Here is an 18,390-nt window from a genome sequence, read left to right as displayed (position 1 = left end):
TCCTGAAAATATGAATTGTTATTTAAGTTTAGGAACGTCTCACTGAGGCTGTAAAATAGCAAAAATATACAACTTTTGCAACACAAGAGTAACAAAAAATCAAATTCATTAATATTTTAATATCTACACAGCAAAGCAATGTTACAAAACTTATAAAGAACACATTTCTCATTTATATCTGGGTGACATTAGTAGCCAACACTATCTTTTCTGCTATAATTAGGAAATTATTCTGGTAATAAAGAGGGGGAAAAACACTCCTCCAAGTTATCCACACATACACATCTACTTTCTACTTAGAAATCTAAGTCATTCTCTATTTTAAAAGAAGGAAGAAATAAAAAGAATCTGCATTATAATAACTTTATAAACCAGGAGAAGTGTTATATATTCCTAACTTGTCACATACTCTTAAGTAGTTTTCTAACACAGCACTTAACAGGAACCTATGTTACTTAAGTGTTTTGTGATAAACAGTCTTATACTTCACATTATCCTAGATGTATCTGTATTTTATCATTGACAAAAATGTCATTGTCTATAGTGGCAAGAATGGTGTAAAAATACAACTTTATGTATACAGAGCTAAATTTTAATTCTTCTACATAAGCTCTTAATAGAATATGAAAAAATCTTAGGACAAAACACCTTAGTATGTTATCCCCCACCACACACACACACCACATACATGATAGATCCTACCAATTTCTAGGCTGTTTAAAAACAAAATCCACCTGCCCAGCAGGGCGTGGCTCAGCGGTTGAGCATCGACCTAGGATCCAGGAGATCGGGGTTCGATTCCCAGTTAGGGCACATGCCCGGGTTGTGGGCTGCAGCTGATCAATGACTCTCTCATCATTGATGTTTCTATCTCTCTCTCTTCCTCTCCCTTCCTCTCTCTGAAATCAATAAAGATATTTAAAAAAAAAAAATCCACCAAATTTCCTTTGCATCTTACCTGAGGATAACTATCAAAATAATTGCTTTTAGGCCCTAAAAACTCAAGGCAGCTATTCTGAGTTCTGTGTGTTCTACTTACAAAGGAAAGCTTTTTAACAGATAAACTGTAAGCTATACATCTAACTAACTTATAGCTCATAAGGTTTCTTTTTGTTAAATTAAAAAAATCGTGTAACTCTGAGTCTACTTCATTGTTTTCCACCATTAAGTAACCTTGTCAAAATGTATCATTCTGCTGACTTCTACATGTACATGGTGATTTTCTATATAATCAAGATGAAGAAGTCAGCATATAGATACAAATATACAGATAAGTAATCACAGTGCTGGTGTTGAAGTAAATGACTGAAATCCATGCTCTGAAACATGAACACATTCTGATACATGAATTTCAACCATTTACTTCAAAAACCATGTTGTGTTTTTGCTGAGGCAGATTTTTTTATCATACATGCTTTAAATTGAATCCCTTGCCTCAGCCCAACAAACTGGCCAATATATAACATTTCAGCTTCTCTTCATTTTTTTCATTTAATACATTATATCAATTATCTTCACAACTCATAGAGGTTATACTATACTCTTGTTCTATCATTCCCCTAACCTCCAAAGAATATACAAAACAATGATTTTGAAACATATTTTCTATGGAAACCTTTCCTCAAGACAAGTGATGCACAAAACTGAAATTATACTGCTACTTAAATGTCACACTCTAGCTTTTAGCAGAGAAACAATGCTCCAGAGAGGACATGTGTCTTGCTTGAGCGGAAAAAAAAGTGTCTTTTTCATCATGACAAAATGACTTTGTGCAGGAGGTGTAACTGAACTCTTCCCCTGCACTGCGTGTCCTTGTGCATCCTCCAAAGACCACATCTTATATTTAGGGTGAGAAAGAGTATCATTTTACCTGAAAGCTCAGAGCTTAATAATTTAGAAGCATGTTTACAAGAGCAAGGCATCATCGCTGTTATTACCACCACTGGAACTACAAGCAATTAGAAGTAGTTTAGGACAGGGAGTTCAAAATGGTGAGAATTTAATTAAACAAATTGGATTTGGACAGAAAACTCTAAGTTAACACCCTACTTCTATAAACAATGCCATGAAATCCTTAATGACAATACATGGCACTCATTTAAATTCTCAAGAATCAAATGTCAGCACATAGGCCCCCATCCTCAAGTTCAAGCAGAGTTTTAGACTTGATGCTTTTCTTCAAGGAGATAGAAGAAAAGACTTTGCCAACTGAATCAGCACCCTTAATTTCCTCATTCATTGCTGGTATTATTTTCTGTATATTCTAAATAGGTTTAATTTCTTAAAAACAGGTTTTACTCTATGTCTTTAACTCAAATTACATTGATCTGAACATAAAACCTGTCACACTGAAATAGTTCAGGATTGTTGAGAATTCTTAGCCAACAAACATCTATTATGGATGTGATTTTTGCTGGAGAAAATATATTAGAGATTTGGAATTTCTCAGATTTGATTTGTTCCTGATGTGTCATGCTCTCTATAAGGAAAAGAAGATGAAACTAAAAGTACCCAGGATTTAGCAGACATGTGAGGACAAAAATACTGGGGTGGGCAAAAGTAGGTTTACAGTTGTTCATATGGAAAATAATAATTAATAAATAATGATACAAGAGCCCTAGCCACTGTGGCTCAGTGGCTGGAGCACCAGCCTGCCCAACAAAGGGTCTTGGTTCCATTCCCAGGCAAGGGCATGTACCTCAATCGCAGGTTCGTTCCCTGGCCCTGCTCAGGGCACATGCAGGAGGCAACCAATCGGTATGTCTCTCTCACATCGATGCTTCTTTCTTTCTCTTTCTCTCTTTCCCCCTTTCCCTCCCTCCCCCCTCTCTAAAAGTCAGTGGAAAAAAAATCCTCAGGTGAGGATAAGTAATAATAATACAAGAATAAACTCTGTTTCACATACTCACAACTGTAAACTTACTTTTGCCCACCCCTGTAAGTGTAAAACTGTTATGTATTCATTTTCAGTGTCTGCTTCTATAAACCACTGAGACATGTTCCACAACACATAACAATCATAAACTAGCCAGATAAACACCATATATTTGAGTTAGATTTAAATTATAATAAGGAAGCAGTTCTAAAGTGTTTCTTTATAATGTTGAAAGCACAATTCTTCACCCAGTAATGACATGGATATCATGACTAGTTCTGAATGAAGATCAAAAATAACCATTCTACCAAAAGACCACTAGAGGGCACACACAACCCATGATGCTTGTCCAAAAATAGATTGTTGGTGGGGACCGGATCACAGTTTACCTGTGATTTTAGTTTTACTTTCTTTATACCTATGATTGTTACTGTTAGGTAACTGAAAAATAGTTCCATTAAGAAAAGGAATCTTCATTTATAACAGACAATGCTATTAAAAGGCATGCTATATATTATTTGAACAGCCTAAAATTACAGTCAGTATATAAACAGGAAAAGAAAAAAAAAAAATCAAGAAAGCATACAACCAGAATCCCTATCATTTATATTTTCACTCACTAGCCTCAGTATATTTTTTTAGGTAAAATAAGCCCATGGAACAACAATCCTATGGAATTATATAACCACAAATTAGCTTGTATTCTAATATTTTATTTATGCCTAAAAGTCAACTAGTTCTTTCAATAAGATGTTTGAGTAACACGAGAGTCCTGATTAAAACAATGTTTTAGAAGATTTCATATTAATCAGAATCTTCTGATAACATTACAACTGCTTACTTTTGACACAGTAATTTAAACCCATGTAATTAGTGAACACACACAAAAATCAAAAATAAATATCCACAAAGAGACTGACAGCACAGAGATTATCAATATGTTTTTGAAGCTATAAAATAATGTTAAATTAATCAAAAAACTTTTCCAAAAGAATATTAAGGAATAAATACAAAGAAGGTATTACTTTCTTCAACTCCAAAGGAAATTTAAAGGGATGAGAAATTTCTGTACCAATCTGCTTTTTGCTGATTTCTGAAGTGGCTCTTTAGAAGTTCAATGACCTTGCGAATCTTAGAGACTTCAATAAATAACTCCTTTCTAGAGGAACTAGAAAAAGAGTAATACTTCTATGTAGGTTTCCTCTTCACTCTGCCTTTCCCCTCAATCGATAAGAAAGCAAAATCCATAGTAACTTGATTCCAAAACCAACTACAGAATAAAATGATCCCCAAATAAGAAGTCCCCAAACCCTGGAATTTGACCTGCATTTGGCTCAGTCCTCAAGAGAGGGTAACAAAGTGAAAATCAGTGGGAAATAAGGACAGAGCCCATCCTACATTAAGTAACCCTCCATGGACGCAGGACTTGCATATGTTCTGCTTACCCAGAGGCCAGGGACAGGCTCCAACTGCACTAAAAAAAGGCTCCACTTCACCAGTTAAACAGGCCAGAAACAGTTTGTCCAGAGTAAAACAGGGTGTAGGAACACACCTTCAGTCAGTAGGGTGTGAGTAAACACATCAGGTCCAAAGGTCTCAACTCACTTCTTGCCAAAACAGACAGAAGTTACAGAACAGGATCAAAACATAACAAAACAGAAAGAAGTTACAGGACAGGATCAAAACAAGAGCCCTCTTAGCAGGACCATTCTTTAATCTCCTTGAATATTCTCTGAGTGATCAAATGCTTAAATATACACCTTTTACTTGGAAAAATATAGGGCAAAATATTCACAAGAAAATGAAACAGGAGTCTGGAAAGCCTCTCTGTCCCAGAAAGGAAAGGGGGGGTGTTTTTGTGTCCCTTCAAAAGGCAACAAGAGCACCTTCCCGTCACCTTATCTCAGATCTAACTAAACTGAGGCTGAGTGTGAGGAGAGAACATGAAAATAAGATACATGAGAAAAGGAGAACTAGGCTTCTAGTTAGTACTGAATACTATGAATATTCACAACACAATAAATACTCAAATACTATTAAACTAGAGACCATAAAACTCAATGCCTTAGGACATACATAAGCATAACCCAAGGACTGAAATGGAAATATTTTCATGGAAATACATTCATGGAAATATTTTTTAATTTAGCTAATAATCTTAAGAGTTTACTACTTGTTAGCAAGAGCCACACCATTATTATTTATAAAAGCACACACAGCAATCATTAAAGAAACTACAAAAGTGAAGAAACCATATAATCAAATATTAGCCTATAGCAGAATATCTAGCTGATAGATAATATAAGCACAGTAAGATTAAAGGCAACAGTTATATATTGCACTACTGTTAAAAGTGTTACCCAGTCTCCAGTGAAGTACAAAAATACAGTATGCTTTTGGAAATGCTTATGGTTATTTGACAGAATAATTTTGTCTGTTGACTCTAATTATATATGAAGTAAAAGTATGTAAAACACAAGCCAATTTTTCCTTGTAATTAATTTATATTGTGTTTTACAAAAATATTGGTCTGCCACAGACTGGAAACAGAAAACCACTCTAGTCCTTCGCCAAGGCAGTCTGAGGAGCAGTGATCTGCTGTGGCGACTAAAGGTGGATCATCTTTACATATTGCCTTTCTACGAGAGAGGACAAGTCAGAATTGGCACTCAGGGTGAGGAAGCATTTCTGGTCTAGAGGCTGATCTGGACATACCTAACTTATCCAGCTTGAATATTCCCACCTACACATGGAGAATTTCTTGCTTTAAAAGTACTTGGAATTCCTTTCATTTATACTAATTTAAAAAAAAAAAAGGTAAAAGACAATCAAGTTCTAAAACATGCAAGAAAATTACTGTGGCTGAAAAAATATTTTGTTAGCATTTTCCCCTTCCTATTTTACACGGGCTCCCGAAAGGTAAGCAATCCCTACTCACTTCGATATTTCCAGTTCTGCCTATAATGTAAGAGATGCTCAATAAGAATATGTGGGCTAAGTTAAAGAAAATGACGCTATTACAAAAATGTAACTGCAGGTTCGTTTCACTCTTAAGTTTCTAGAACTGAGAACTCTCTGCCGACACTACACATTACAGCTAATAACAAAATGCCTGAGAACAGTCATCATGTGACTGTCCGCTAAAAAGAATTTCTTATCAATTTTTTGTAAGAAAATAAGTCAAGAAACATATTAGACACTCCAATGCACGGAATATCAGAATTCTGAAATAAAGGGTTAGGATTCTATTATAATTCCCTATTCCATGAGGATTTCTGATGCTATACTATGTGACTTTATTATATTAAATATGCTCTTTCCTAGGTGGCAGTCAAGTGCTTGCCATCTAACATCAGACAGTGACAACACTCATAAATTTCTAGGGGCTTTCTGAGTGTGACTATCCGTACATATTTTAGAAATAATACCACCAGTGCCTCATGTCTAAGGAGTAATCTTCCAGCATTAGTCTCTTAAATTGAGTTGTTTTTTTCAAAATCTAAGTTTTATGTTATTCTCATTCAAATGTTTTGATGCAGGAGAACTTAAGGAGTTTCTTTTCCACATTTTATACTAATTTCCTAATTAAAATTTATTAGCATTTTCCATCACAGTCAAGGCAAGTATTGAGTCAAGGGTGTACACCATCAGAGAAACTAATAAAGATTATTAGGTTAGATTTATTGCAAATTTTGCAAGTGGAAACACTATTTGTTGCATGTCTTTACCATCTAATTTACATACAGGGTGGGCAAAAGCAAGTTTAGTTATGAGTACACAAAACACAGCTTATGCTTGTATTATTTGTTATTATTATTAACCACCTTCTTTTGTCCACCCCGTACTATGATTTACAAATTCATATCTGCAACTTTGATCTTTCCCTTGAGCTTCAGACTTACAAGTCTAATAACCTACTTGACATCGCTTCTTGGATGTCTCAAAGGCATTTCAAAAACAGTTTAGCCCTGCCCGACGTGGCTCAGCGGTTGAGCATCGACCTAGGATCCAGGCGATCGGGGTTCGATTCCCGGGGTTGCGGGCTCGATCAATGACTCTCTCATCATTGATGTTTCTATCTCTCTCTCCCTCCCCTTTCCTCCCTCTGAAATAAATAAAGATATATAAAAAAAAATGTTTAAAAAAAAAAAGTTTAAATGTCCCACCAAAAAAGAGACTATCCCCAACCCTCTACCCTTATCCCAGTCCTTAAGTCTTCTACTTAAATGAACTTTCCATAGTAAACAGAATCTCCCTAACCCCTTCAACAATAAATGGAACCTTCATATCCCCTACCCAATTTGCTCCAGTTAAAACTTTAAAAGTCACCCTTTATAACTTCTTTGCCCTCATTCTTCACAGCCTGAAATTCTGGAAAATCTAACTCCAAAACATATCTCAACTCCATTCATATATCCCCCCCAAGTCTACATTAGGCTCAGATACCATCTCTTCACTGGATGACAGCCTTCTCAAAGGTCTTTCTCCCCTCTCTTGCCCATCTACAATGAGTTCTTCACAAAGCAATCTTCTAAAAGTACACATCTAATTATGTCACTCCACAGTCTGACAGTTCATTTAGTATCAAATTTCAAAATTGCTTAATATAGCTTTTAATAACTCCCTCTCACCCCTCTTCCTCTGCAACCCCACCTCTTTCCCCTCTCTCAATTCCTCACTGCATATCAGCAAAACTAATTCCCTTTGGATCCATGAACACACCTCTACCCTTTTTCTACTTCAGATTGTTGTACATACGACCTGCTCCCTCTGCCTACAGTCCTCTGACCCCAGCTGTTCCCAGATCTGGCTCCTCCTTATCCAATCAAGGCTGCACTACTTGCTTCCTCCCCAGAGGTGTCTTTTTAGAAGACTGCAAACATGACCCCTCACCCACCCACCCATCTATTCTATATCACATCCCAGACTTACTTCCTTCATAGTCTACTATCCTCACTGCAAGGAAAGCTCTAGGATATGATAGAACTCCTTCCAGCCCCAAACGTACTCAGTACCTCCAGCTGTTTCTCAAGTATATTAGGGAATGAAAAGCATTTGTTGAAATACTATCAGAAAGGTGGAATAAATGAAGAAATGAGTGAATCCATAAGATATGCTTAACCTTTGCTCAAACAAATGCTATAATTTTAATATGATATATGATCAAGGGGCATCAATAAATGTGAATTGTGGTAAAATTATGACACTAAGCTCTTGACATTTTAATAGTCATATAAGACGACACAGTAATCTGACAAAATGAAAGTTAAAATCCACTTATTTTACTAGCCAAAATAGCTTCTTTCTGCAACCCCAACCAACAATTAAAATGATTATTATTTAGGTCCAGGCTGTAGCCCAAAGTAGTAAAAAAGATCTGTAAATTTATAAAACATATTTGGTTCTCCCTCTATTTTAAAATGGGGACACTACTATCTGTCTTGCAGGGCTGAAACAAAGATGTGACCATATCCTGCTAAAGTGTGTAGCACACAAGACTGAATGAAAATGTAGTTACTATATTAGTTGGCTTATTCTGAAATTATGAGCATCAAAAGGTACAGAATATGCTTCTTAGCCTACAAAACATAAAAATCTGCCACTTTCTATGTGATTTCTGCCCTCTATGAATAAATGTGTGAATGAATGAATGGCATGATTTCGTGTATCACTTAAAATTACTTCTCTGCAATTATTCAGACAATATTAATGAAGAAGAAATCAACACTCACCTACCCTACCCTCCTTTTTTTACTTTTTTCTTTGCATAATGATAATGCTTTATTATATACTTGTTGGGTTTTACATGTTTCATTCGAGATATGAGACAAAGGAAAACTTAAGCCAAACATTTTCAAAGATGCAACTTACTATAAAGCAACGTTTGGTAGCGTTTATTCTGGAACACCTGTTTTGAGATGTGCTGCTTTTCTAGAGAACCGTCATTGCTGACAAGGTAATATTTTAAAACTGTATACAAGGCCTACCTTTTCCCCCTGATCTTTATTAAAATATAATTGACAGAGGACATTATGCAAGTTTAAGGTATACAACGTGTTGATTTGACACACTGATATATTTGCAAAATGATTACCACCACAGCATTAACTAACACCTGAATCATCACATCACAGAATTACCGTTTCTTCTTTGCGGTGAGAACATGTAAGATCTACTCTCTTAGCAACTTCTAAGCATACAATACAGTACTGTTGACTGTAATCACTATGCTGTACATTAGAGAAGGGACAAGCAAAACAGGGCACATTTTTATGGCCAAAGTACATCTTAAACATTCTATATTTTAGAAAGAAAATCAAGCCTACTCCAAGAATTCAAGACAACCCACACTCATATCATTTTGAACAAATTTGGGTAAATCCTGGTCATTGGGATTGTATAGGCACTAAAAGAAAACTTTCTCAGTGCTGTGCACTGAACTCTAATAATTAAAGAGTAATGAGCAAAATTATGGTTAATTAAGTACTTCAATTTTCTTTCACTATCATTTGAATTATTGCCACTTTATCCTAATTTCCCTCTATAAAAAATATTTTTTCATAATTTCACAGTCACAGTGACCAAATATAAGATTTGCACCTTTGAGACAATTTTCCACATTATAGAGACTGATGGTAGGGCCATTAAACCTATAGTTTCAAAGTTTAGTGAGCCTCAGTGCCACCTGAAGAATTATAAGATGCAGGTGCCGAGGCCTATGTCACAGAGATCGTACTTCCCTAGGCTAGGTATCTGGGTTTTAAACAAGTGCCCAGGGGTTTTTTCATAAAACAGAACATTTTTTTAGAGGAATTTTATTGCTTAGAAGATCTATAATGCTTTTTTTTTTTTTTTTAAGTATATCTTTTTATTGATTTCAGAGAGGAAAGGAGAGGGAGAGAGAGAGACAGACAGAAACATCAATGATGAGAGAGCCACTGATCGAGCCCACAACCCGGGCATGTGCCCTGACGGGGAATCGAACCCCGATCGCCTGGATCCTAGGTCGACGCTCAACCACTGAGTCGTGCCCGAACGGGCCTGTAATGCTTTTTTTAACCTAAAACCAAAACACGTGTCAAGCTGTTTACTCAGAGTAACTGTCAAAAGTAATTAAACACAGTATAGGCTGATTAGATCCCAATCAAATTCCAGAGCCATGGAAAAGGGCCATGCAACTGACCACACACAACTCCTCAGTTTGAACAATGCACCCAATAATACCTATGGGATTTGGATGTTGCAATTCTGGATTATTCATTATATTTATTACAGCTACAACATAAAATGGGCCCTTTAATCTAGAAAGCTCATTCAAAAAATTTTAATTAATCATATATATTTTCAAGTATTTCTGGACAAATAAAATAATGATTTAAAGCTATTTCAGTCTGTGGTACATTATACTCTCTAGCACTTTTCTATTTGGAAACTGAATTTAATCTGTATCATGTAAAATTATCTAAAAATGTATTACATTTATTAATATCTAAAACATTTTTGTCAGCTTAAAGAATTTTTTAACTTATAAAAGAAATATTAAAAGATTCTAGAAAATATATTCATCAGCAAAGTTGCATAAAAATACAAAATCTAAAACATGATTTATTAAATGACTTATGAATTTAATATGCAAAAATTTTAGATCAACAGTTTGCCTTATTCCTGGTTTTTGTGTGTGATCTAATAGTTAATTGTGTTAAAGAAGAGTGTATTATTTTCAGTTACTAACAAATTACCCCAAAGATCTAACAAGAGTACCAACCACCTTAACCTAATTCATCTTTATAGAACACTGAACCCAATAATTGCAGGGTATACATTATTTTCAAGTATATATGGAACATGCACCAAAAATGCCATTTATGGGGCATAAAATAAGTCTCAATACATTTCAAAAGATTTTTATAATCACACTGCTGAACATCTTCATCTCAGTATTTCACCTACTCACCATGTGGACTCTGTTTAGTATGTGTATGTTGACTGGGGGTACAGGGAAGAAGGGTGAGAATGAATAATCTGTACTTTGTAAACCTACAAGACATTGCTCCATGGTGCTGAATGTAATGAATCCATTTAGCTCAGTGTTCTCAGAATCAGTCCCACCAGCCTTATTCATACAACCACGCAACATCCACAGCAGGTTATTCCAAACAATACAGCAGAGCTAGGCATACCTCAGAGGCAACCTTATATGCTGGTTCTCATTCCCTCTACTGAAGGGTACAAAGTAAAAATGTAAAGTAGGATGGTACCAATTTGAGGGAAACCTATGTCTGTACCCCTTCACAACGGAAACACAGATGGACAGAAACCAGGGCTCAGCACTGCTGCTCAGAGTGCAGGCGGATGTCAATGATGAAAGCACACAGACCACACCTCAACTATGTCCACAGCAACCAGAGCGCCAAAAGGAGTACAACAAGAGAGTACACAGGTTCTTAAAACAAAATATATGCAGCTAAGTTGACATATACAAATAAAGACTTGGTTGACTTCTATATGCTATGGTTAATGGACATGGAAATATATTTATAATCAACTCAAAGGCAAAAAGCAGGCTACTATTCAACCCTTTTGCTTTAAAACAAAAAGTATGAATGTGTCTATATCTGAAAAAGAAGTGTCAGGATGTAAAGGCCACTCAAATACCAACAGTGATGAGCTCTGAGCAACAATGGGATTACAGGTGGTTATTTCCTTCTTTATATGTTTATTTTTCCTCATAAGGAGCTATATTATTTTTATAGAAGAAAAAAAAAATCCAAAAAAGGAATGAAGGAAGGGAGGGGAGGAGAAAGGAAAGAAAAAAGAAAAAGGAGGAGGAGGAAAGAGGAGGAGGAAGGAGGAAGGAGGAGGAGGAAGAGGGAGGAGAAAGAAGGGGGAGGAGGAGAGGAGGGAGGAGGAGGGTGGAGAAAGAAGAAGGGGAAGGAGGGAGAAGGAGGAGGGAGAAGGAGGAGGAAGAGGGAGGAGGAAGAAGGGGGAGGAGGAAGAGGGAGGAGGAAGGAGGAGGAAGGAGGAGGAAGGAGGAGGAGAGGAGGAGGAAGAAGAAGGGGAAGAAGGAAGAAGGAGGAGGAAGAGGAAGGAGAAAGAAGGAGGGGGAGAAAGGGGGAGGAGGAGGGAGGAAGAAGGAGAGAGAGAGAGAACTAACGAACAAGGAAAAAGAAAATAATGAAAAACCAATAGGACATTAATCTCTTAGTAATATTATCTCTGGGGAAGGGCACCTGTTTAAAACCTCCATAAATCTCTGAAGTTGCCTTAAGTTTTAGAGCTGAACCACACAATAAATTGACTATAATTTAAGTCTTCAGAAGGAATGCAGGAAAAGAATTTGAGAGTCACCTATTCCTGGCTCACTGGAAAGCTTAAAACAGATAAACACCACCAAGACAAACAGCAACAAATCATAAATGGGTAGAAAAGTTCTGCATTTTTTACACAATGTGCTACTGGCCCACAGTAACAACAAGAAAATGAGATATCACTCGATGTACATAGTATTTAGTACCTGAAATTTTTCATTTTTCTTAAGATTTCAACAAAACACATAAGACACCCACCAATTCTCAGGCAGGAACCACACCACCATAGGAGTAAACAAGACACAACAGCTGTGCTCATCCAGCTCTCCAACAAGCAAAGGAGCAGATGAAGGATGAGGCAAAGGGCCAGTAATGAGAGAGCTCCCCAAGAGGAACAGGGCCCACAAGATTTTACCATCTTCCAACCCCAAGACATACCCTCACTGGTTTAATCTAACTTGTGCTATTACATGGCCATGATGACAAAACTGTGTATGCAGCTAAGCCTTTCTATAATTTTGTTACACGTCAACACAAAAAAGGGTGTGGCCAAAACCTATTACAATAAAGAATTTATTGACAGGCCAGCTGTTGGAATGGACCAAAGTTGGGATCAGAACTAAGAAACCTGTGCATCGCACATCGAAACACATAATGATCATAATGACAGACCTGAGTTGTCAGGAAAGATGTTCTGTTTGGTTAAAATAGGGGGTAAAAATGAGGGAAAAGCACCTTTAAAAATATATATCCATTTTAAAAGTTGCAATTTTAAAATTCCAAAACTTAGCACTGTGCCCCAGGTATCAAAAAAAGCATTATACCTTAGGGTTCAGGGTAGCAACGATTCACAATGCTTCTTATAAAACAAACATACCAGAGTGAATGGCCCAAATGTTCTTTAAAGTATGTCTAAACAGGAATGAAAGTATTCCCTCCTACCCACTCCCTCCCCAGTCTTCACAATAGGCACTCAGAGCAGCTTCCCCTGGACTTGAACTCACTCTGTCTTTATCATCTGCTACATCACAGAGGATGTCGTCAATATCCAGTATTCCTCCATCTCCATGTTCCAGTCGATGCACCTGTATCCAGTAGCTTGGATCCTATACAAAAGAACAGAAATATCAAATGCACCAAGTTAGCATCACCAAAAGGAAATGCAACAATTTTAACTGTGGTAACTTCGTGATTTTAAAAAAAACAAAAAAACTGGCCCCATCAAACATACTGCAAGTGATGTAAAATTCAGGTTGCTCCCTATCTCTGCTATTGAGTCAATTTCCCTTCTTTTATGATGCAGTCACTCATACATACTCTTTTCTTTGGCTCACATGCTGAAACGCTACTATGATAGGAACTGTAGAAACCAGCAAAATGCACTGCATCAGAAATACTGATTTCTCTAAAGTATGCTGGGTTTCCTATTGTCCACCTCTCAATCCAACCACAGAAATATTCTAATAAGCAAGCAAAATATAGTGTATGTCTGGAAAAGCTAATGTCACAGCATATCTGAACAAAAGGAGGTGGCATATCCTGGTTGCTCAAATTATTTCCTACTAACAGGCCTGAATACACTGACATGGAATAATGTGGACAAGACCATAAGTGAGCAAAGCAAGCTAAAGACAGTATGTGTGGTTTAAGTCTATTTTTGGAAGGGCAATTACATACATTTGTATATGTGCATATAAAAATGTCCCAAAAAAGCCCTAGCCAGTGTGGTTCAGTTGATTAGAGCATCATCCCATACACTGAAAGGCTGAGGGTTTGATTCTCAGGCAGGGCACATGACTGTTCCAGGTTCAATCCCTGGTAGTAGGGGTGCATGCAGGAGGCAACTGATGTTTCTCTCTCACATCAATGTTTTTCTCTCTCTCTCTCCCTCTCTCCCTAAAATCAATGAACATATCTTCAGGTGAGGATTTAAAAAAAAGTCCAAAAAAAATACACCCCAAAATTTGCAGTGGTTACCTCTGAAAAGTGGGGTTAGAAGGACTCCATTTTAAATGTTATACACTTCTACACAGGGTATGTATTGTATGTGTATACATATATATATATATATATACACATACATATGTGTACATGCATATATACATATGTACATACACTATAACAAAAACATGTTTTGAAATTATTTGAAGAAAGAATTAAAGAAAAAACATAATTGTTTGGTTTTGGTGTTTGTTTTTTAATCCTCACCCAAGTATATGTTTATTAATTACAAAGAGAGGAAGGAGGGAGGAGGGAGGGGCAAGGGGGAGGGAGGGGGGAAGGAGGGGGGAGGGAGGGGGAGGGAAGGATGGTGGGAAAGAAAGAAAAAGAGGGAAAGAGGGGAGAAGAGAGAGAGAGAGAGAGAGAGAAACATCTATGTAAAAGAGAGACGTCGACTGGTTGCCTCACGTACGTGCCCCAACCAGGGATAGAACCTGCAACTTAGGTATGTGCCCTGACAGGGAATTAAACCTGCAACTTTTCTAGTGTACAGGATGACGCTTCAACCAACTGAATCACACAGACAGGGCATAGTTGTTTGTTTTTAGAGTTCCACAATCATTCTCATTTCTATACTCAAAAAAAAAAAAAAATGTACTAAATTGTTAACTTTTGCCTTTAACTACTGAATTATCCACAACACAGAATTACTAACAAAAAGCTCAATTCAAGTTAACAGTACATTTTTCCAATTTAAAGTAATGTTAAGTACAGTTCTTTCTTAAAGGAAAGGCTGGGAGGGAGGAGGCAAAAGATTAATCATAGTTATCACACATTCCTGGACCCTACCCAAGATCTACTGACTCAGACTAACCTTCCAGGGTTGAGGCCAGGTAATTGATATCCTTAAGAGGCCCTCCAAGAGAATCTCTAACACAGCCATGCCTACGAGTTACTAAAATGGAACACTAATAAAAAATGTATAATTACTAATCCTTGTCATTTTTTAACCAGCACAGAAAGCAGCTCAGACCCTAATTCTCAAAGTTACTAAACATAAAAACCACCATGCTAATAACCTATAGTTACTCTGCTCCCTGATCTGGACTTCTTTAAAAGGAGACTCAGTACTCTAATCAACTGTTCATCCAAAACACATAGTAAGTTTATAAAACACACACACATGCAACATACCACATGCCACACATATGCACACATACTTTGGCATTTCCTGCATTCACAGGGCCCTGCTCTGCATGTTCCCGATTCCAGTGTCATCCAGGCAGCTCTTAGGAAACCTGCTGTGTCAGTTTGACAGTGCTCCAGAATTTGTCACTTCTAGGTTTGTTGAGCCACCAAAGAACAAAGGCCCAAAGAAACTACACTTCTACTCTTCTATACCAAATGGTATTAACTCTGCAAGGGAAATAAAAATCCTGGAGGTCTACGAAGGAAAGGTATCTCCTAACCATCATTCCCCAGCCACTTACAACACATCTGTCCTGCCCTCTTTTACCCCAAGCAAGCTGCAGATGACCTAATCAACAAACATCAACTTTCATTTCTAAAAGACTTTTATACACATAGGCGCACAGACTGACCTCTAAAATGTGGTTTAAAAAAAAACAAAAACAAAACTTTAAGCTTCCTAATCCTCCTATGCTCTCTCTCCATAACCTATAGCCTTTATTTAAGGTTTGGAGCTACTCCTTTGAAATAAATTTCCACCTAAAGATTTTCTCAACCTCTTAATTGTATACTTGAGAACCTGCTACGTTCCTGCCTTTTTCCCATCACTTCCCAGTTCACAGCCTGTATTAAGCCCTGCACGACGGTACCCTCCCCACCGCACCTAGTGCCTCCAAGCTAACCCTTCTGATCCATCAAGACTACCCAGTCATCTGCTTTTTCAAGAGTTTTATCTGACCAGAACACCCCAAGACAGGTTAGAAGTCTATCTCTGACTTCACTATACAGAAAATAGTACTCAGATGTCAACTTTGAGCCATTAAAAGCTGTTAATACTTTATTTTTATGCATGCTAAAATAACAGTACAAAGATGTGTCTTGATCCTACTTTACCATCTAGTTACGATACTAATTCTCTGATCCTCTTTATAGCAAAAATGTTTCAAGACTTCTGGTTGCAGATTCTTCTGCCAAAACCTCATGCCAATCAGGCTTCCACCCCACCATACTCCCAAAACTATCCATCAAGGTCACCAACAGCCTCCACGTTGCTTAACGCAATGTTCTGTACGCAAGACTCATCTTCCTGATCTGTCACATAATTTGACACTGCTAACCACTCCCTCCTCCTTGAAATACTCTATAAACCTGGATTATAATCCTTCAACTATCTGACCAAGGACTATCTAATTTGGGATTTAGTTGTTGAGGGGAACTGATTCACTGATCAGCCATGCCAAGTAGCCATGACAACACCATGCCAAAGGAAATTATCAGGCTGGCATGTATTAAATGCCACTCCATAATACATGCTGAATGGATTAAGATGACTATTTGGAGAGAAGGAACCAAGAGAGAAATCATCAGTAATTCCAACTGAACATACTATATACAAAAAAGTCAGAGCTGAGCAGCCACATAAAAATGACCTCCTCCCACAAGAGTATAAAAACCAAGAAGGCTTTTTGCCACTGAGAAGTACACTCCTTGGAACAATAGTCTCTCAGGAGATTTTAACTGGCCGCTTTCATTAACATAATTTTCTCTCAACAGACAGAGGACTTGCTGTATTTTCAAGGAAACAGTCAAGTAGTCATCAGGAAAAACTGTTTTCTACACAAGTTAGAGCATACTTGTTGATTGCACTTTGTGGTAGTTCACACTAAAAAGTTTTAAAATAATAATAGCATAATCACTGCTATCCTGGCTATAGAAACTTAGAAGTATAACTGAACAAAAAGATATAAAGCCACTTTTAAAAATACCAAAAACACTAATTCTACAATCACTATACTTGTCATTGGGTTAAAAACAAACATGACACAACACTCAATTAAAAAAAAAAATGTTTCTCACTTAGGATGTGTGCATTTAAAATAACCAAAGATTTGGCCTAGCCGGGCATGGCTCAGCGGTTGAGCATCGACGTAGGATCCAGGCAATTGGGGTTCGATTCCCGATCAGGGCACATGCCCGGGTTTCGGGCTCAATCAATGACTCTGTCATCTTTGATGTTTCTATCTCTCCTTCTCCCTTCCTCTCTCTGAAGTCAATAAAGATATATTAAAAAAAAAAAAAAATTAACACCTATTCTAAAAAAAAAAACAACCAAAGATTTAAACACTAATAATAATTTTACATTATGATGAGCAAAAATCCATCACAGACGAGGAAAGAAATTCATACATCAACTGGCTGGAGAGAAGTCTACCAAGAAGCAAATGTCCCAATCAGGCCAAGGTTCCCCAAAGATGGGTCGTAGCCCAGAGAGAGGATCTGGAGTCAAAACCACTGAGAACACTGTTCCTCACTCAGATAAAGGACAGGGTTTGGGACAGGATAGAGGGGAGATTTCTAACGCCTGCTGAGACGGAAAGCACAGGTGATTTGGTAAGCTGCAAGTTAGAAGGAATACTGATGTCCACGCTATTGCAGGATATCCACTGTATTGCAGGAAACAACAGGAGAAAACAGTACAGAAAACGTCCTAGAAAGATGACTCCTAGCTCACCTTCAAAAAAGCTCTCATACTCCATAAAGAGTGTAAGGAAAGAAAAGTCCTTACATTATGCAGCAAGATAATGAGCTTTTGTGAGTTGTGACCTGGGTAATACAAAAGCTCTGCATATTTTATGCCCAAGCAAGTTTCAAGGAAAGTATATGCAACAGAAACAGTGCCCTACTCTTGCATTCTGTCCAATTTTCACTTAAAAATATATGTATAAATGTAACACCAGAAAAAAAAACTGAAAACCCTTGTCAGTCAAAAGACTGAGTATTTACTAATGTGCAAAGCACTGATTGAGCTAAAGCAGCAATCATTACCTACAGTGAGAAATTAAAATTTACCAGATGAGACATAAACAAATAGTTTAAAAGAAGTAGAACCACATGTCATAAGAAAAACAGACATAAAAATGCTATGTAAATTCAGAAAAGGGAAGATTATTTGCACTTGGAAAGATACAGGAAAGGTGTTTGATGAGATTTTAGTAGAATGAGACCCTAACAGCTAAAGAGACTGAGTAGACGTGTAAAATATCAGAACACAGAAAACAATAGACCCCCCCCAAAAAA

At 37.1% G+C, this 18,390-nt stretch overlaps 1 protein-coding gene across 11 annotated transcripts in view; it reads right to left on the bottom strand.

Annotated features, from left to right (window-relative positions):
• The window catches only part of PARD3 (par-3 family cell polarity regulator), a 725,159-nt gene that overhangs the window by 603,290 nt on the left and 103,479 nt on the right, over positions 1-18,390 (bottom strand). For all 11 annotated transcript variants that reach the window (XR_013998161.1, XM_081128409.1, XM_081128408.1 and 8 more), the window contains exon 2: positions 13,188-13,289. Coding sequence is in view for 10 of the 11 variants with exons in the window: in XM_081128409.1 (XP_080984535.1) it covers positions 13,188-13,289 (102 nt within the window). In the remaining variant the exon portion in view is untranslated. The remainder of the gene's footprint in view (positions 1-13,187; positions 13,290-18,390) is intronic.

This window comes from Miniopterus schreibersii (assembly GCF_964146895.1).
Source record: "Miniopterus schreibersii genome assembly, chromosome: 1".
In the NCBI taxonomy this organism is placed as follows: domain Eukaryota; kingdom Metazoa; phylum Chordata; class Mammalia; order Chiroptera; family Miniopteridae; genus Miniopterus; species Miniopterus schreibersii.
This window is presented reverse-complemented; position numbering and strand designations above follow the sequence as displayed.